The 19,164-nt window shown below is 42.9% G+C and overlaps 1 protein-coding gene across 3 annotated transcripts; it reads left to right on the top strand.

The window, feature by feature from the left end:
* Positions 1 to 3,567: 3,567 nt before the first annotated feature.
* On the top strand, positions 3,568 to 19,083 carry hps3 (HPS3 biogenesis of lysosomal organelles complex 2 subunit 1). Of its 3 annotated transcripts, none has more exons than XM_029828198.1 (24): positions 3,568 to 3,684; positions 5,479 to 5,634; positions 5,707 to 5,778; positions 6,752 to 6,845; positions 6,989 to 7,062; positions 7,126 to 7,338; positions 7,646 to 7,706; positions 7,848 to 7,936; positions 8,025 to 8,142; positions 9,333 to 9,483; positions 9,858 to 9,940; positions 10,051 to 10,225; positions 10,311 to 10,392; positions 10,575 to 10,732; positions 12,811 to 12,919; positions 13,076 to 13,314; positions 14,338 to 14,512; positions 17,213 to 17,446; positions 17,541 to 17,726; positions 17,887 to 18,084; positions 18,175 to 18,279; positions 18,354 to 18,560; positions 18,639 to 18,726; positions 18,846 to 19,083. In XM_029828198.1, the coding sequence occupies exons 2-24, from the start codon at positions 5,584 to 5,586 to the stop codon at positions 18,971 to 18,973; spliced, it is 3,090 nt and encodes a 1,029-aa protein (XP_029684058.1). In that variant the 5' UTR covers positions 3,568 to 3,684; positions 5,479 to 5,583; the 3' UTR covers positions 18,974 to 19,083. The 3 variants fall into 3 exon arrangements, with proteins under 3 accessions (XP_029684058.1, XP_029684056.1, XP_029684057.1); XM_029828196.1 differs by having other exon boundaries at positions 9,330 to 9,483; XM_029828197.1 differs by having other exon boundaries at positions 3,577 to 3,698; positions 9,330 to 9,483.
* The last annotated feature ends 81 nt before the right edge of the window (positions 19,084 to 19,164 follow it).

Below are 19,164 nucleotides of genomic sequence, written 5' to 3'. Positions count from 1 at the left end.
GACCAATCAGGGGAAAATAGTAGACAAGGAGAGATAAAATAACACATTTAAATGCTTTTCAATTTTTGTTCGAAGCTTCGCATATAGATCAATAAACTTCCTTCCTTCCTCCCATGCTCAGTGTTGCCAACCCCAAGAAAAGTCACTATTGGATTATAAAAAAGATAATAGAGGATGAAAAGACATTAAAGTTCTCAAGTGCAAATAAAATATTGATTTTTTGCTGCGTTATGTATTTATATTTTAATTTTGTATTCAAATGGGTCACCTTCCTTTCTTAAATGCATTACATAAAAACATTATGAAATTTTATTAAAAAAAAAAAAATAAAAAAAAAAAATATATATATATATATATATATAAAAAATATATATATATATATCCATTGATGGCCCATTACCAGCATTTATTGCTCAGTGTGTCCCTGATTCCTGTATTGTAGCAGAGGACACTTTTAAGATACTACAATGATGCTTACCTCTTAACTCGGTGTACTTTATTGTATATATATAGTTGCTTAATGTGGTTGAAGTTAATTGATAACAGTAGTAAAGATGACAGCTGTGGTACAATGTGATATAGTTGAACTATAGTATGTTGGTTTGAATCAAAGCTCCTTTGACCTTTAATCTTCAAAAGGTCAAATATCAATGCTTATTTTTGGCCTCTCAAAACTCAATGGCCTTTCTCAGTTAACGCCAACTGCTCCAAAATGCTGCTTTTCACTTCATCGCCATTTCAGGATACAATACAATTTTTTTATTTATACATTTACATCTATTCACAGTCAATCTATTACTCTCTCTTTAGGGAAATTAGCATCTCCCCAAAGAAACGTACAGCACTGTTTAAAAAATATTAAAAATAATAAAAATAAAAATAGAATAAAATAAGAAATAAAATAGAATAAATTAAAAATAGAATATAAATATAAAATATAAAACTATAGAAATGTAAATAAATGAACTGAATGAATGAATGAACGGAATGAATGGATGTCCCAGTATTAAAGGGCCCCTGGATGTGTTTGGACACAGAGCCACAACCCCGTGAGGATGTGCGTCCTGACGCAATGATGGGGCCAGACTGCAGGCACGCGGTTCACCTTCGAGCGCGATTAATTGCCCATTTGTGAATAAAATGCATTATTGTCACAATTTCAGTCTAACAGTCTTGATTCACTTCAAAAAGAAAAAAAAGAGACCGGTTTCAGAGCACAGCTTTTACACGTTTATTTTTTTTACATTCTCGTTGATTTCTTTCAGCGTGTTGGCTATAGTCATCAGGGTTGAGGCAATTTTATCAAGCGTGTTAGCCATCCTTTCTTGATTGTTCAACACGGCGTCAGAAATCAGGCGTGGAGAGGCAAGCTTTGGGCATTTTGCTGCTTCTTGCTCTATGGTTTTTGTCCTGGCCGTGGAACGCTGGCCCTGCTCTATACCATCCGCAGGGTGCTTGAGGGTTCGTGGGAGTTTGCCCAACCAGACACATGTGTTCTATTGAACTGGAAAAGGCATTTAACTGTGTCCACTGGAATATTTTGTGGGGGGTGCTCCATGAATACGGGGTGTGAGGCACTCTTTTAAGGGCCATTTTGGGTGGTCTCTGTACTACCATACCATGTTAAGTCATTGGCACGTTTACGTAATTTTATAATTCTCCGTAAATCACCAAAAATAGGAAATAAATAAATATGACAGAATTATCATTGTAATATTGAATTTTATTGAACTGCACAAGAAAACACAACCATGCCAACATGTCAGCACTGAAATGTGCGTAAGAGGACTCCTGAGTGTTCGTAGGATTTGTTCTTACCTACGCATAAATCCAGGATAAGAAAAAATTGGTGAATGCCACAATCTTCGTAAAATGTTCGTAAATGGAACTTAAGAACAAATTTGTTCGTAAGAACGTTTCGTGAATCCGACCTATTGGTTTTAAGCCAGGGGTGGGGAACCTTTTTCATATCGAGGGCCATTTCAATTTTTATAAAGTCCTCCGAGGGCCATACTATTATGAACACATACCTAGGGATGCAAAAAAAAAGACAAAAAAAATTCTATAACCACTGTGTTACTAAGTCTCATGATTACTGCATTTGAGTTCGAATTATTTATTTAGCACACATGCATATAAAATCACCAAAAAAATAGAATAAAATGACAAAGTAAAATATGTTTTCATGATCATACATAAAAAAAAAAAAAAAAAAAAAAGAGGTGCAGAGTTGAGGCAAGAGACCAGTAAGGGCCTGTTCGAGGCCTCTACTCACAAAAACTGCAATACAACAAGATAATCAAGAAAATAAATGAAGAAAGAAAGATAAAGACAATAATAATAACTAGAAAGCACTCGGAGAGCGCAGACCTCCGCCAAGCGCAACAATTCCTGGCATATTGTGATTTCCACCATAAATATTAGTCCCACATATACTTTGACTACATATTTAGATTCCTTGACCATAAAAAACATACCGATAGCCACTGGAATCATAACAATATACGTCTTAGTTCAATAGTTATTCACGAAAAAAAATTCACGCTTTGAAACAATTTTACGTTGTCCGGCGCGAGCGCCTCAGCGGCGGCTACGAGGCACGTTCACGAACTCTCCTTCGGCGTGAGGTTTCAGCTTCGTGGCTATTAATTCACTCACCACAAAACTTGCGTAATATTCTCTCTGTCGGTACATGGTCGTGTGAAAGCTGCTTGTTGAGCCTCCAAACTCCGACGAAGAGCGTTAATTTTATCCAAACTCATCTGTCCTTGTCAATCAGTGCAGCCCACTACGTACATCACATGCTGTGTTCACTGACCCTGACCTTGACTCAGACATAACATAACCGTCTATTTTATCTCAGAAAACGGGAAAATATTTCCCCTTGTTACGAAAGAAATTTCAGGATACGAAAGGCAAAAATACGCTACCGCTGCTACTCGCAGCTCGCGGAGTTTAGCGAACGGTTAGGGTTAGTGCACATATAAAATATAAAAATCTTATTGCGTTGCGGGCTGGTAGAAATGGTCTCATAGGCCGTATACGGCCCGGAGGCCGGGGGTTCCCCACCCCTGTTTTAAGCCATCGCCTGGCTCATCAGGTCAACGAGCCACACCTGGAGTGGTGGCCACCAAACAGCTCCAGACAGCTCCATCTGCAGGCCATACACAACACAAGACCAAGCGCAGCCAAAAACACCATTTCCAAATATTGACCCAGACGTGAGGCCACCTAGTGGACCATCACAGTTACAAATAAATAAAACAGCAAGAAATCATATTACTTTTACCGTATACTTTAATAATTTCCTATTTCCATTTCACTGAGAGTAGAACTTAACCGAGGATGCAAGGCTTATTAATTGTCCTTCAAATAATTTCTTTTTATAATTGTCAGCGAAATCACTGCAATTAATTTACTCTAAAAATAAAAATTACTGAAAAGTATGGCAATATACTAAATCACAAGATATACGGTATGTTAAAAAAACCTCAAACCACTAACCCAACCAATAGGATCATCCAATTGTATACCGACAGGAATATTGTCCAATGAAATCGTGGAAAGGGCGGGACTTTGTTGTTGTGGTTGACGCTTCACTTCCTGCTTTAGGGCATGAAAATCGATAAACTGCAGCGGTGAGAGAAAGACAGGGAGAATTGGACCGTGTTCAGAGCCAAGCAGGTAGTCTAAAAATGGTGTGTTAAATGTTTTTGGTAAAAGTTTATTTAATCTTTAAGCTGCATGCCATGAGTTTTAAAGAGAAGTAAAGAAAGGCCTCCGCTGCTCACAAGACTACGGCATGTGATATCGATTAAAGGCAGACAGCGAGTTACTCTCAGACTATAATATAGTCTAGTTTATTCATATAGTCACTTTATGAATGCATCGTTAAACAGAAGTGCAGATAACTGAACAAACGAGTTTTTCCATTTTCTACCGCATATTGAAAACAAACGTTTACCTCGCATTTATGAGTTACTTGGTGTTTATTTTTAGACACATAAAGTCTGTCTGTCTGTCTGTCTGTCTCTCTCTGTCTGTCTCTCTCTCTCTGTCTGTCTGTCTCTCTGTCTGTCTGTCTCTGTCTGTCTGTCTGTCTCTCTGTCTGTCTGTCTGTCTCTGTCTCTCTCTCTGTCTGTCTCTCTCTCTGTCTGTCTGTCTCTGTCTGTCTGTCTGTCTCTGTCTGTCTCTCTCTCTGTCTGTCTCTCTCTCTCTGTCTGTCTGTCTCTGTCTGTCTGTCTCTCTGTCTGTCTGTCTATGATAGTAACTGGAACTACAGAATTAACAACAATAAGCTTCATCAAAGAGGAAGGTTTTAAGTCTGATCTTAAAGTAGCGATGGAGTCAGCCTCCCGTACCTGGACAGGGAGCTGGTTCCATAGCAGGGGGGCCTGGACAGGGAGCTGGTTCCATAGCAGGGGGGCCTGGACAGGGAGCTGGTTCCATAGCAGGGGGGGCCGGGACAGGGAGCTGGTTCCATAGCAGGGGGCCTGGACAGGGAGCTGGTTCCATAGCAGGGGGGCCGGGACAGGGAGCTGGTTCCACAGCAGGGGGGCCTGGACAGGGAGCTGGTTCCACAGCAGGGGGGCCGGGACAGGGAGCTGGTTCCATAGCAGGGGGGCTTGGACAGGGAGCTGGTTCCATAGCAGGGGGGCCTGGTAGCTAAATGCTCGGCCCCCCATTCTACTCCTAGAGACTCTGGGGACCACAAGTAGACCAGCATTCTGAGAGCGGAGCGGTCTATTGGGCTGGTCAGGTGTCACTAGCTCCTCCAGGTAGGATGGAGCTAGGCCTCTGAGGACCTTGTAGGTCAAAAGAAGGGTTTTAAAAATTATTCTAAATTTAACAGGCAGCCAATGAAGCGACGCCAGTCCAGGAGTCATGTGACCTCTGTGGTCAATACCTGTCAGAACTCTGGCTGCAGCATTTTGGATCAACTGGAGGCTTCTTAAAGAGTTGTTTGGACACCCTGATAATAAAGAATTACAATAGTCCAGCCTGGAAGGAACAAATGCTGGACTAACTTTTCAACATCTTTTTTGGTCAATAATTTCTTAATCTTTGTTATATTTCACAAGACTTTATGTCTTTAGGACAAGCCTGGCGCTTCGTTAACTGCTCTGTCTCCTCTGGCTTCATGGATAAATAAAGCCTGGAGACAGAAAAATGTATAGATAAATATATTCATGGATAAATATATTCACCAAGCCCTAGCGGGCCTGCTGATAGACAACGCAGGTTATCCAGGGATGATCTCAGGGTAGAGCAAACAGTATTGGTTGTTTAAATGTAACATTTAAATTTAATGAAGAGGATTTGATTAAACTGTTATGAACTGAAAACTAATGTAATATATTCACCCTAACCCTAACCCCTCCATTGTGTTTATGTACAATATATTGTACTTTTAAATCAAGTTTAAACAAAGGGATAATAGCTCTACCTGCTTTTAAATCTTTTTGATTTTATTTAAAGTTACAGGTGCCAAATGCAGTTCCTGACCAACAAAAACAGGCGGTGGATGTGAGAAGAATGTTTGAATTCCCATTCTGAAATGAAATGAAATCCTGAGGACCAAACATGGTACATGTCTACAGCTGCCATCCTTTCTCCTCCCAGCGGATTGTCCAGGTGAGCCGATGCTAACATGGGTCTGATCCGTATAAAAGTCCATCACGTTTTAACAGCGATCTCTTTCGTAAGGTGGAACAGGAACCCGGGCTGGTCTGCTGTGGAGGAGGAGCACTGTTTGTAGTAGTCAGTGGAGGATGCAAGGTATATTAACTGGTTTCAATTGCAACTTGGCAATTTATGATTAAATCTAAAAAGTAAAATACTTTTAATGAAGCATAATGGGAATGTGAAACAAACCAATAAAATCCTCCCTTTGTTATCTTCTATCTATCTTCTAAGTTGTTCAGGCTAAAATTCTATATTTAGTTGTAAAATCGCCATATTACCTCACAATACAGTGGGACCTCTACTTACGAACGTCTCTACATGCGAAATTTTCAGGTTACGAAACGTCTCAACGGGAAAATATTTCCTCTTGTTACGAAAGAAAGGTCAAAAATACGCTACCGCTGCTACTCGCAGCTCGCAGAGTTTAGCGAACACAAACTTGCTTGTAGCTGCTCTGCCATTGGCTATTGCCTAGCATCTTCCTGTAATCCCATTGGCTAGGAGGGACGTCAATATGTACATGTTTGTGTGTATCCCAGCATCGCCTTCGTTTCACTTTTATTTATTGTGGGTGTTCGTATGTTTGTCCATTAGATGGCGGTGTTACCACAAGTGTAAACATTCGTTGCTAGTAATGACGGCTAATGTAAGATTAGCCTGTAATAAGGTTCATTTTGTTCCTGGAGAAGCCTTGCTCTGAATTCCTACATTTATTGTGCGGTAATCTAATTGTAACATGTATTTGTTACATGTTTTGATGCATTTTTATGATTTATAAAAAAAATTATGTCCGAATTTTTGGAGGCTTGGAACGGATTAGGGCATTTACATGGAAAACACGTCTCTACTTACGTAAGTAGAGGTCCCACTGTATAAACGAAATAGCACTTTTGAGTAGCTGCAATTTAAGGATTGTAAATTCCCTGCAAACTCACCTTACTGCTGCTCAGACACAAGTCTTCCCACTACATCTGGCTTGAACATCTCTTGTCAATAAAGCACATCTTACTAGCTGACTAATGTCTCTAACTCACCTGAGAGTTGTGATTTGATGAACTGAATAAAGGTGGAGGCCTACAGTGTAGAAGAAGAGGGCTGCCCACTCATCTGTCGCTTTCCTACCATGGGTACTGTAAAGAGCATCAAGTACAGCAAGATAGGTAATAAAACTACTGTTCCTGGATCAGCCTCTGATTTTGTTCACTTTCATCCGTTGGATGTTTTAGCTCAGGACAAATGGTAACGGTGTTTGTAGCTTAATTCTATAAATTGCGTCATGTCTTTCCTTTTTTGTCTCATTCAGGTGATTACCTGGTGACCATTGAAGAAAAAAATGATGCCACCTACCTAAGAGCATACACAAACTGGCGCTTCCAGGTACAGAGTGAAAGATTTTATTCTTCTGGATCTGTCAAATATTGTGTTCATCTTTCCGCCCAGGCTGCAGAGAGGGCTCGTGTTGGGGTGCGTTTGTTGGGTCACCTGCTGCGTGGGGCATCTCTGCGGAGTGGAATTCAGACAGAGATCATAGAGATCCCTCTGTCTGAGCGCCCTGGTGCTGTGGCATGTTGTCCCATAACTGGAGACCTTCTGGTAGCCTGCGAGACCACTTTAGTTCTGTTTACACTCAGGAGACAGAACCAGGAGAGTCTGGTAAGAATCTAGCTGCATCTGAATCACCTCTACAACGCAATAGATAAAGGAACGAGGAAAAGAGTGCTACTTCTGCTGCTACTTAAACAATCATCTTTCACTTGTGACATCTGTCGGTAATTCATCTTACCCCAACTAAGATACATGTTAGTCTAATGAAGAGCTACACAAACATTTGTACTGTATTTGTGGACTTATTCGCATCTGTTAAGGTGGAAATGAAAGCTTCCAAAAACTCGTTTCCTTCTTCGCTACTCCAAGTGTCGTAGCATTGATGCAGTGTTTCTTTGTCTGGGAAATCCTGCAGATACAGAGTCAACACATACTTCACAGCACCTGGCGAACCTCTCAGCAGAGTCCCAGCCAAGGTATTCTGATGAATAAATATAACCATCAACACATTTGAGGACAGTAAAGTCTATGAAGTGGCATTAATTTGTGCTGTATGTGGTGAAACAAACAAAAATGTCTGGTTTTATTGCCTCTGCACATCTGTCTTCTGATTTCAGATGACACATCAAGTTCAGCTGTAAATGTTTCCATTCTGGACTTTGAACGGTCAGTTCTTCTCCATCTTCCAAAATTCAAGCCGAAACAGGTAATAGTTCACCACTGCACCGTCATGATAGTAAAGCTATCTCTAATTCTCTCTTATTCTCACTCCAAAAATGCTGCTCCCCCTCTAGGTGGCACTATGTGGGGGCTATGTGGCAGTGCAGGCAGAGGTGGAGGTACTGGTTTTGAAACTAGATGCATCACAAGAAAATAAAACCCCGGAATTTTCAGCGCCAGATCCATCTCACGGTTTGTGCCAGCACAAATAGGATTGCTGCTAAAGGCAATCACAAAAGTACTTCAGATAGTTAACCCTGACCCTAAACCCTACCCTAACCCTAACCCTGACCCTAACCCTAACCCTAAACCCTACCCCTAACCCTGACCCTAAACCCTACCCCTACCCCTAACCCTGACCCTAAACCCTACCCTAACCCTGACCCTAAACCCTACCCCTGACCCTAAACCCTACCCCTACCCCTACCCCTAACCCTGACCCTGACCCTAAACCCTACCCTAACCCTAACCCTAACCCTAAACCCTACCCCTAACCATGACCCTAAACCCTACCCCTAACCCTAACCCTAACCCTAACCCTAACCCTGACCCTAAACCCTACCCCTAACCCTAACCCTGACCCTAAACCCTAACCCTGACCCTAAACCCTACCCTAACCCTAACCCTAACCCTAAACCCTACCCCTAACCCTAACCTACCCCTAACCCTAACCCTGTTTATCAAGTGTTTATGTGGTTTGCCACCACTATAACCAGTCACTTGATCCCATTCCAGTTATTGGACTTCTACAACTGGTCCAGATATTTACCCCCCCCCCAGTGTATCCAATGTATCCATGCTCTCTGCCCCTCTATAACAGCGCCCCCCCCCCCCCCCGTCCTACCCTAATCGTCGTCTCGTCCACTATTATGAATTGTATATGAAATCAAATTTGCCTTCTCTAAGTGCATGCAGATGCATACATTGGCTGACCCTGTTTTATCTGTTCCTCGTGTAAGGACTGATTTGGGAAAAATCAGCTTTGCTGCTGAATGCTCTACAGACTACAAACCATCTGATGTCATTACGTTTGGAGCCTTCCATTCTAAGCTGAGGGACAGACAGCGTAATGACATGTGCTGCAGGACATCTTTGAAAAAGAGATCCTGATTTCAATAGGTTTTATCTGGTTAAATAAAGGTTAAATTAATTAATTAATTAAAAAAACAACAGTCCTCTTTCTCTCAATCCTATTTTCTCTCTAACTAGACACATTTATTGAGAAATCTAGTCTACTCATATGTGACCAGTTCTAAAAATGCCTTTTTTCCTCACTTGGACCTGCTGTGGTCAAGCAAGTCATCGTCTCTGCTGACCACGTCCAAACCTGTGGAATTCATCAAGGGGGACAGTCGCTGAATCTGTTCCTGTTTGTTTAGAAGATCTTCTGGAAGACCAGGCAGAGTTTCTAATCATTCCGAGACACCAAGAGCTGCTGGGTGACCGAGCTAGAGACTGTGACATCTCCGTTAGTATTGAAAAGACGGGACTTGAGGGCCGGGGACAGTGCACGCTCTCATATGTGCTCTTCAGGTGTGTCTGGAAACCTGTTTGTATGTGTTTTTCTGGCATGCTTTCCCTTGGCCGCTATTTCCCTGGCAGAGCTGCGGGGAGGCGCTGGAGCCTTTACCAGGGGCATATGTGCGAAGGCAGGGACAAGTTGCCAGCTGCTGGAGCATTTGGGCATTTGCTCTCTTGCTTAAGGGTACCTCACATTGCTCTGAAGGTGTCCTGGCACCTTTGCTGGCAACAAGACACCTTTCAGGTTTTGTGCAGAGGTTTTGGAACCTTGAACCAAGAAGCCTCCACTTCCTAGCCCAGTCCGGTCCCTTACAGATTCAGCTGCCACCACCACCCCTCTGTTTCTGTCATGTGACATTTTTAACTCCTGCATTTTTATCGTGCAGGCGACTGACTCCGGATTTCTTCCAAGGATGCAGCGTGGAAGAGACTCAGCTCCACTCCCTGCAACTGCACCCGCTCTTCACCAGTCAGTGCTCCAGTACCAGATGCAATAATAAAGCAGTTTCTTTCTTTCTTCTATCTTTTTTAAGTCACCTAGGTCAAACAATAAAGATGTTTTGGTTTTTCTGTCTCCAGGTAACCAGTCAGTGTCTGAGGAGGAACCAGCATGCATCTTTTGCTACTTTTCTCTCCCCAGCACTGGATACCTGTACAGCCTTAAAGGTGGCATTGAGCTCCTGTCAACCTATCAGTATCCAGAGAAGGTCCTGGAGGCTGTGCTAACAGACTACCTGTTACACGTAATCACCAAGTATGATGGCTGATGCTGCATTTGGCCCATACTTCAACCATTTTGCATTTTGGCGCATCCTATCTTTTGTTATCTTGCCTGACAGGGGTGCTTTGCAGTCTTTCACCGTGCACTGTGCAGCTGTAGCAGCCAGGATTGAGGACCCCTACATTGATACCACCATGAAGGTCTGAGCTGAGTTGAATTAAGTTTTTCTGCGTTGTCATCTTAATGACAGTGTCGGCCCTCTAGTGGGCAAAAATATTTCTGTTCAAATGGTGTGTGTGTGTGTGTGTGTGTGTGTGTGTGTGTGTGTGTGTGTGTGTGTGTGTGTGTGTGTGTGTGTGTGTGTGTGTGTGTGTGTGTGTAGGCCTGCCCACCTAGCAACATGGAAGTTTGTGCACTCCGGTCGCAGTTGTTCATTGGGCTGCGCTCTGTGTGTGCGTTTGGCCATCGTGTCATCTTGCTGTCCACTGCTGACTCAGACACGCCAGAAGAGACTGAGCGGAGCACACAGCGCAGAGGCCTGTATGATAAAACACAAACACATACCAATAACAGTAAAGTCAGGAATCTGTGTGTGTGTGTGTGTGTGTGTGTACATGCACACAAACATTTAGAACTGTGTTTGCCAGTTTTAACAGCAGACAATGCTGACTGTTTTTTCCAGGCAGTGGAAAACACCAGTCTACTGCTGCCCCACCAGCTCTGGGGAGCTTTCTGTCATGCCTCTACCCAACATCCTCTTCAACCCTAACTCCTAACTCTAACTCTAACCTTAACCCTAACCCAACATCCTCTTCAACCCTAACCTTAACCCAACATCCTCTTCAACCCTAACCCAAACCCAACATCCTCTTCAACCCTAACCCAAACCCAACATCCTCTTCAACCCTAACCTTAACCCAACATCCTCTTCAACCCTAACCTTAACCCAACATCCTCTTCAACCCTAACCCTAACCCAACATCCTTTTCAACCCTAACCCTAACCTTAACCCAACATCCTCTTCAACCCTAACCTTAACCCAACATCCTCTTCAACCCTAACCCTAAACCAACATCCTCTTCAACCCTAACCCAAACCCAACATCCTCTTCAACCCTAACCTTAACCCAACATCCTCTTCAACCCTAACCTTAACCCAACATCCTCTTCAACCCTAACCCTAACCCAACATCCTTTTCAACCCTAACCCTAACCTTAACCCAACATCCTCTTCAACCCTAACCCAAACCCAACATCCTCTTCAACCCTAACCCAAACCCAACATCCTCTTCAACCCTAACCTTAACCCAACATCCTCTTCAACCCTAACCCTAACCCAACATCCTTTTCAACCCTAACCCTAACCTTAACCCAACATCCTCTTCAACCCTAACCCAAACCCAACATCCTCTTCAACCCTAACCCAAACCCAACATCCTCTTAAACCATAACCCTAACCCAACATCCTCTTCAACCCTAACCTTAACTCAACATCCTCTTCAACCCTAACCCTAACTCAACATCCTCTTCAACCCTAACCCTAACTCAACATCCTCTTCAACCCTAACCCTAACCCAACATCCTCTTCAACCCTAACCCTAACTCAACATCCTCTTCAACCCTAACCCTAACTCAACATCCTCTTCAACCCTAACCCTAACTCAACATCCTCTTCAACCCTAACCCTAACTCAACATCCTCTTCAACCCTAACCCTAACTCAACATCCTCTTCAACCCTAACCCTGTGGGGGAAGTGACTGGGATGAGAATCAGCACCTCCAAATCCGAGGCCATGGTTCTCAACCGGAAAAGGGTGGAGTGCCTTCTCCGCGTCAAGGAGGAGATCCTGCCCCAAGTGGAGGAGTTTAAGTACCTCGGGGTCTTGTTCACGAGTGAGGGAAGAATGGAGCGGGAGGTAGTGCTGCAGTAATGCAGACTCTGCACCGGTCGATCTTCGTTCCCACCCTCACCTATGGTCATGAGCTTTGGGTCATGACCGAAAGAACAAGATCACGGGTACAAGCGGCTGAAATGAGCGTCCTCCGTAGGGTGGCTGGGCTCTCCCCTAGAGAGGGGGAGAAGCTCTGCCATCCGGGAGGAGCTCGGAGTAGAGTCGCTGCTCCTCCGCGTTGAGAGGAGCCAGATGAGGTGGCTTGGGCATCTAGTTAGGGTGCCCCCTGGACGCCTCCCTGGTGAGGTGTTCAGGGTGTGTCTCTCCGGTAGGAGACCCCCGGGAAGACCCAGGACACGTTGGAGAGACTATGTCTCTCGACTGGTCTGGGAACGCCTGGGGACCCCCCCGGACGAGCTGGAAGAGGTAGCTGGGGAGAGGGAAGTCTGGGCTTCTCTGCTGAGGCTGCTGCCCCCGCGACCCGACCCCGGATAAGTGGTGGAGGATTGATGGATGGATGGATGGATGGAATGTAAAAGTTGAAAACTTTATTTTTGGCTCTAGTCAAAGACTCCAACTTAAATTTTTACTTGGTCTGGTCAGGTCCTGTTGTACCCAGAACTGGATCAAACATCCTTGTCAAAGAACAGTTTTATTTTTTTGTGTATTATTAATTGTTTCTGATGGTGCCTTGTCCTTTTTGTGTAATGTGACCTCTGACATATAGGAGTAGAAAGTGGACTCTATCATCTCCCAAAGAACCTAGCAAAGTGGGACATGGTTGGAACCTTTATGTTGTCGACACCGTCACACCACTCGCTCTCTACCAAGAAATGGTAACAACCACACTCCTTTGGACAACTCTGCTGTATCCTGTATATCTCTCTGCTAACTGTGAAGCTGAAAAAGCCGTGAAACCTGGAAACAAACAGATAATGTAGCGATATCTGACAAGTATTAGCACTTTGAGACTTTAGTCGTTTCTCACTCAGGCTGAATACAGTCAGCGGTATGCAGAGACCAACATGCAGGCCCAAAGTCTTTGGCACCTCCTCAGTGAAGCCCACATCCTCCTTCGGGCCTCGTTACTCCAAAGAGGAGCAGAAGAGCAGATTGCTAAAGGAGGTTCTGCAGAGACTCAACAGACAGACCCACAAAAACAGAGGAACCATGGAGAGCTGGACGAAGCTTTGAGGCAGAACTGTGCACAGCTGGGAGACTGTTTCAGCAGGTAACAAAGGAAAGCCCTAAAAAATAGCACTGCCTGATCTCAGATGGCTTTTTTATTCCAATATTCCAGCCTGTAAATGTTTATAAAGAATGAATGTTTTAGTTAAAATACATCTAGGATTTCTTTCTTGTTAAAAGTAGTTTTTCACAGCTGATGAGCTTGGATTAACGGTTAAAAAGGTACGGCTGATTCTCTGGTGTCAGTGGTTAATATCACATTTCTTGGGTTAGGGTTAGGGTTAGGGTTAGGGTTACCACTGACCCGGAACAATGCACTGAAGCCCGCCTGTCCATACAATGCCATTCGCTCCTTTTTATGATACAGTGTGATTTAAAAATGATTGGACAAAGATATGGCTTGATTGCAGAGAGATTTGGTTCGAGATGTGATTCTTGATACACTTGGTTGAAGTATGAGATTTATTAACACACATCTGGTTTCTTACCTCAATAGGGTAAGAAACTAGAGGAAGTATTTTGTTTTTTATGGAGCAAACCAATAAATGCTGTTTTAAAAAGACCTAATACAGTATATTAATGAATAGCATTTAGTTTTAGTTTTAATAAGGACTCCTTACTCTTAATTATGTTCTCTGTCTCTGTAATTCTACAAAACATATGAAACCTGGAAAGCACAGTATTATTATAAATAATATGACCATTTTGCAACACCTCCTACTGTCTGCCAGACTGGTTAGTTGACCTTTAGTGGGATAGTGAGCATAAATATCTGTGAGTCCAATCAAACAACATCTTACAGATTTAAATGTAAAAATAAAGCAGTTGTAAAGAGAAATCTAAATGTGTTAAATGTAAAATGTGTTAAAGGCACTGCAAATTCCCTTCTAAATGATATCAGTGCACCCTGAATTTACGGGCGCGCTTGTATTGGACCAGTAATGTGAATTGGTAAATCTTGTCGTCCTTTGAAATTAATGATGGTTTCTAGGTGTGTGTTACTGTTGCTTTGAACTTCAGATGATGGTTGCTGTTTCCTCTTATGAGTGTGTTATTCCTCTTTTAGGAGCAGTCAGGAGTGTCACCTGGCTTTGCCCTACTACAGGATGTCTGGGCTGTCAGTCACAGACATCATTGCCAGGAACCGCCCATTTCCCAGCAGCCCTCACTCGTATGGTCCTGGCTTCCTGTTTTTCCTCAAACATTACCTGTTAGAAGAAACAGAGCAGAGGCTCAGCCAGGTACGTAGCATCAGATTTGGGTTTTTTGAAGTAACCAGGGTGAGTTATTCTGTATAATAATAACAGAATGATAATTCAGGCCTAGTATTATGTTGCTATACTATTAAACACTGCTTGTTGAATGGACTAGAATAGACTAAATAATATGCGTGTCATTGCTGTCTTCACACATTTTTGTTAGAGCCACAATCATTTTGAACAAAATATGCAGTATATCTCCACAAATCTGACATGATACTTCAGGCTTTTTGGAATCAAGTGATAGTGTCCAACCCTCTGCAGAGGTCCGCTCCACAGCTGCAGATGTGTCTCCCCTACCAGATACATCCATGCATCAAGAAAACTCATATTCACATTTGTACAGACATGCCAAGCCTGTAATTCCCATAAAAGAAAAATTCCCATTAAAAAAAAAAAAATCCCATAAAATATAGAGTATTAACCAAGTTGTTGTCTAGCGGTCCCAAAAGCACAACTGTGTCCTCAGATACTGCCAGCAAATTTAAAGTTAGACGGTATGATATTATGAAATGAGTTTGATCTGCAGTGGAACTGCGATGTGGATATTTTAGGATATCCCCCCAAAAGCAGATTTGTTGCCAGCACACAACAAATGAATCACTTGCAAAACTGCTATTGAGGCTACATTAAAGTAATTTACGATGCTGCAGAATATTTTTGTTTTCTTTTCAGCTGTTGCCAGACAAGTTTGCACTTTATGAACAATGATGGCTGAAACGGAGAATAACGTGGGACAAATGGCTTCAACACTGTACACAACCATACTGTACACAGCCATACTGTACACAGCCATACTGTACTTAACCATACTGTACACAGCCATACTGTACACAGCCATACTGTACTTAACCATACTGTACACAGCCATACTTTACATAACCATACTGTACATAACCATACTGTACTTAACCATACTGTACACAACCATACTTTACATAACCATACTGTACATAACCATACTGTACTTAACCATACTGTACACAGCCATACTGTACACAGCCATACTGTACTTAACCATACTGTACACAGCCATACTGTACACAGCCATACTGTACTTAACCATACTGTACACAGCCATACTTTACATAACCATACTGTACATAACCATACTGTACTTAACCATACTGTACACAGTCATACTGTACACAGCCATACTGTACTTAACCATACTGTACACAGCCATACTGTACACAGCCATACTGTACTTAACCATACTGTACACAGCCATACTTTACATAACCATACTGTACTTAACCATACTGTACACAGCCATACTTTACATAACCATACTGTACTTAACCATACTGTACATAACCATACTGTACTTAACCATACTGTACACAGTCATACTGTACACAGCCATACTGTACTTAACCATACTGTACACAGCCATACTGTACACAGCCATACTGTACTTAACCATACTGTACACAGCCATACTTTACATAACCATACTGTACTTAACCATACTGTACACAGCCATACTTTACATAACCATACTGTACATAACCATACTGTACTTAACCATACTGTACACAGCCATACTGTACACAGCCATACTGTACTTAACCATACTGTACACAGCCATACTGTACACAGCCATACTGTACTTAACCATACTGTACACAGCCATACTTTACATAACCATACTGTACATAACCATACTGTACTTAACCATACTGTACATAACCATACTGTACTTAACCATACTGTACACAGCCATACTGTACACAGCCATACTGTACTTAACCATACTGTACACAGCCATACTGTACACAGCCATACTGTACTTAACCATACTGTACACAGCCATACTTTACATAACCATACTGTACACAACCATACTGTACACAATCATACTGTACATAACCATACTGTACTTAACCATACTGTACATAACCATACTTTACACAACCATACTGTACACAACCATACTGTACACAACCATACTGTACATAACCATACTGTACACAACCATACTTTACATAACCATACTGTACATAACCATACTTTACATAACCATACTGTACACAACCATACTGTACACAACCATACTTTACATAACCATACTGTACATAACCATACTTTACATAACCATACTGTACACAACCATACTGTACACAACCATACTTTACATAACCATACTGTACATAACCATACTGTACACAACCATACTGTACACAACCTGGGTAACATGCACTTCTAGGGCCTACATTAAAGCTGAGCTTCCTTTAACTGTAATTATGACAGTTCCTGGGAGTACACTTTATTAATTATATAAGTTTGGGCCCTTATGCATTTGGCCAGCCTGCTGTTGGCTTTTTCCCCTCTTCCTTTTAACCATCCACATTTGACTTAGACAAGTATTTTCATTCTGGCACAGGAGACATGTGACCATTAATCCAAGGAAGTGCTAGCGAGGCTCAGTGGAGCCAAACCTGCTAACCCTAACCCAAACCTAACCCTAACCCAAACCTAACCCTAACCCTAACCCTATCTGGGATCTCTTTATCCTACTTCTGTGCAGTACTCCTCCTCTGAATCATGTCTGAATTTGCAGTGCTTTAAATGAAGTTAAACGGGATTTTTATCATCACTCGGATGTATTATCCCGATATCACAAACGTTGCCACATGCAAAGAAAGTGAAAGTTAATTATTTATTTGATTCCCTCTGCAGGAAACAGCTGATGAGGTCATTGACATTTTCAGCCAATCAGAGCCCTCGCAGCTTGTCAGCGTGTGCGTCAGTCCATCGATGGTAAACATCAGCCCTGCCCGGACTCTGCAAATCTTACAGCATCTGGAGGACTCGATGGGTGTGTCTGTCACATTAACGATCACCATGGCAACCATGGCCCTGCATTTAGGTGACCTGGTGCAGTACGCACAGCTGATAGGCAGACACACTGAGGTTAGGCGGATTGGCTGATTGATTTGGACCCTGGCTTTTTCCCCGCTGATTAGAACAGTAGAATAACAACGTGCATGCGCGCCATGTTTTTTAGATGGCTTTGGTATACGGCTTCATCGAAGAGCCGAGGCTGCTGGTGCACGGTGGAGGTGTTCGTGCCCGCCCCTCAGTAGTGACCCAACAGCTGATAACGTCCATGCCAGGCCTGCTCGTGGCCGCCATGGTGGGACTACATGAAAACAATAAAGTCAAGCTGGAACAAGCTGATCAAATTTTCAAGGTTTGTGTCTGAGTTTTAACACCCATAATATTGCTGCACCCTCCTCTTGGACTGTTGACAGATATCAAAATGGAGTTGGCAACATGTATGAAAGGAGCATTTTGATTCTGTTTTTGGTGGTTATGAATTGTAAGTGCAAAATCAGAATTCTGATGTTTAGGAGCTGGACTGTGAGAATTGTCTGCTGGTGGACTTCTGGGAGGCCATACTGATGGCCTCCTCACAGGAAGCTGTCATCCAGGACCTACTCTTCCGACTGGTGTCCGTCTACATAGATCGTCTGACAAATGCCGACACACAGCCCAGCTCTCTCCAAACAACCTCCAGACGCAGGCAGCTGAGGAACGCTGAAGATCTGGTGCAGTGGCTGAAAAATCTCCACTTTTATCTGGGTTTTTCTGATCAGATGGAGTTTTAGTCATTTAGAATTGCCATGTTTGTGTTTCAGATGAACTCCTGCTCCCATTACGGTGCTCTGTACCCCTGGCTCACTGTTCTTAATCCACCTTACACCAGCAGTTCCCATAACCAGGAGGCACTTCACAAACTGCAGGTAATCTGTCACAAAGATGAGAGGAATCCTGAAGGTAGTGACATCAAAGTGCAATCCTTTCCCTGTCCTTCCAGTCCCTTTTGTGTGGTCCGTCTCTCTCGGTGGACTCCATTGCGCCACTGTTGGAGAGCCTCTCCAAAAACACGATATGGGGCCTGAGCCTTCACCTCTTGTGTGCCACCAGGAGGGGGCACTATGAAAGCAGCATTGAAAAACTGCTGGACTGTTGCCCTCAGGCCATTATAGCTTACGCCAACCACCACCTACAGGACAACAACATGGTGTGTACTGACCTGAACTGTGTTTATCCTGAAGTTGCATATCTTTTAATTCCCTTGTATATCTCATCTCATGTGTAGGTGTTTTGGTGGCAGAAGCTGCTCCCTGAACTCTGCAACAGGACGAGAGCGTCCTCAGATAACAGCATCCTCTTGGCCGCGCTCAAAGGTAGAAATTATTTCTAGAATCCTCATCTATGTCTTCTACATCATTGTACAGTTAGCAGCAGACTCCACGTGTCAGATCCACGTTGTTCTCTTCTAAATGTCTGTTCCTCTCCATGACAGAGACCTTGGTCGTGGTTTCCTCTGAGATGAGCCCTGCAGAGTTCCTGGAGCTGATCCCTGATGATGCCACTGCCTCTTACTTTCTGCCTTACCTGCTAGCATGCAGCCTAAGACAGTTGCCCCCCTGAACACACATGCATGCACACAAGCACTCTCAGTCTCAGATGACATTTTAAGTGTACTGAATCATATTTGGTTTACTAGATTTTTTTCATGACAGTAAACTGGTCTAACCACAGTCAAGTGCCTGTTTTAATGACAATAATTAGCTATTCTATTCTATTCTATTCTATTAATACAGAAAAGAAGCAGATATGAA

Source organism: Takifugu rubripes, chromosome 20, assembly GCF_901000725.2.
Source record: "Takifugu rubripes chromosome 20, fTakRub1.2, whole genome shotgun sequence".
Classification (NCBI taxonomy): Eukaryota; Metazoa; Chordata; class Actinopteri; order Tetraodontiformes; family Tetraodontidae; genus Takifugu; species Takifugu rubripes.
The sequence above is the reverse complement of the archived record's forward strand: the minus strand, read 5'-3'. Positions and strand labels throughout refer to the sequence as shown.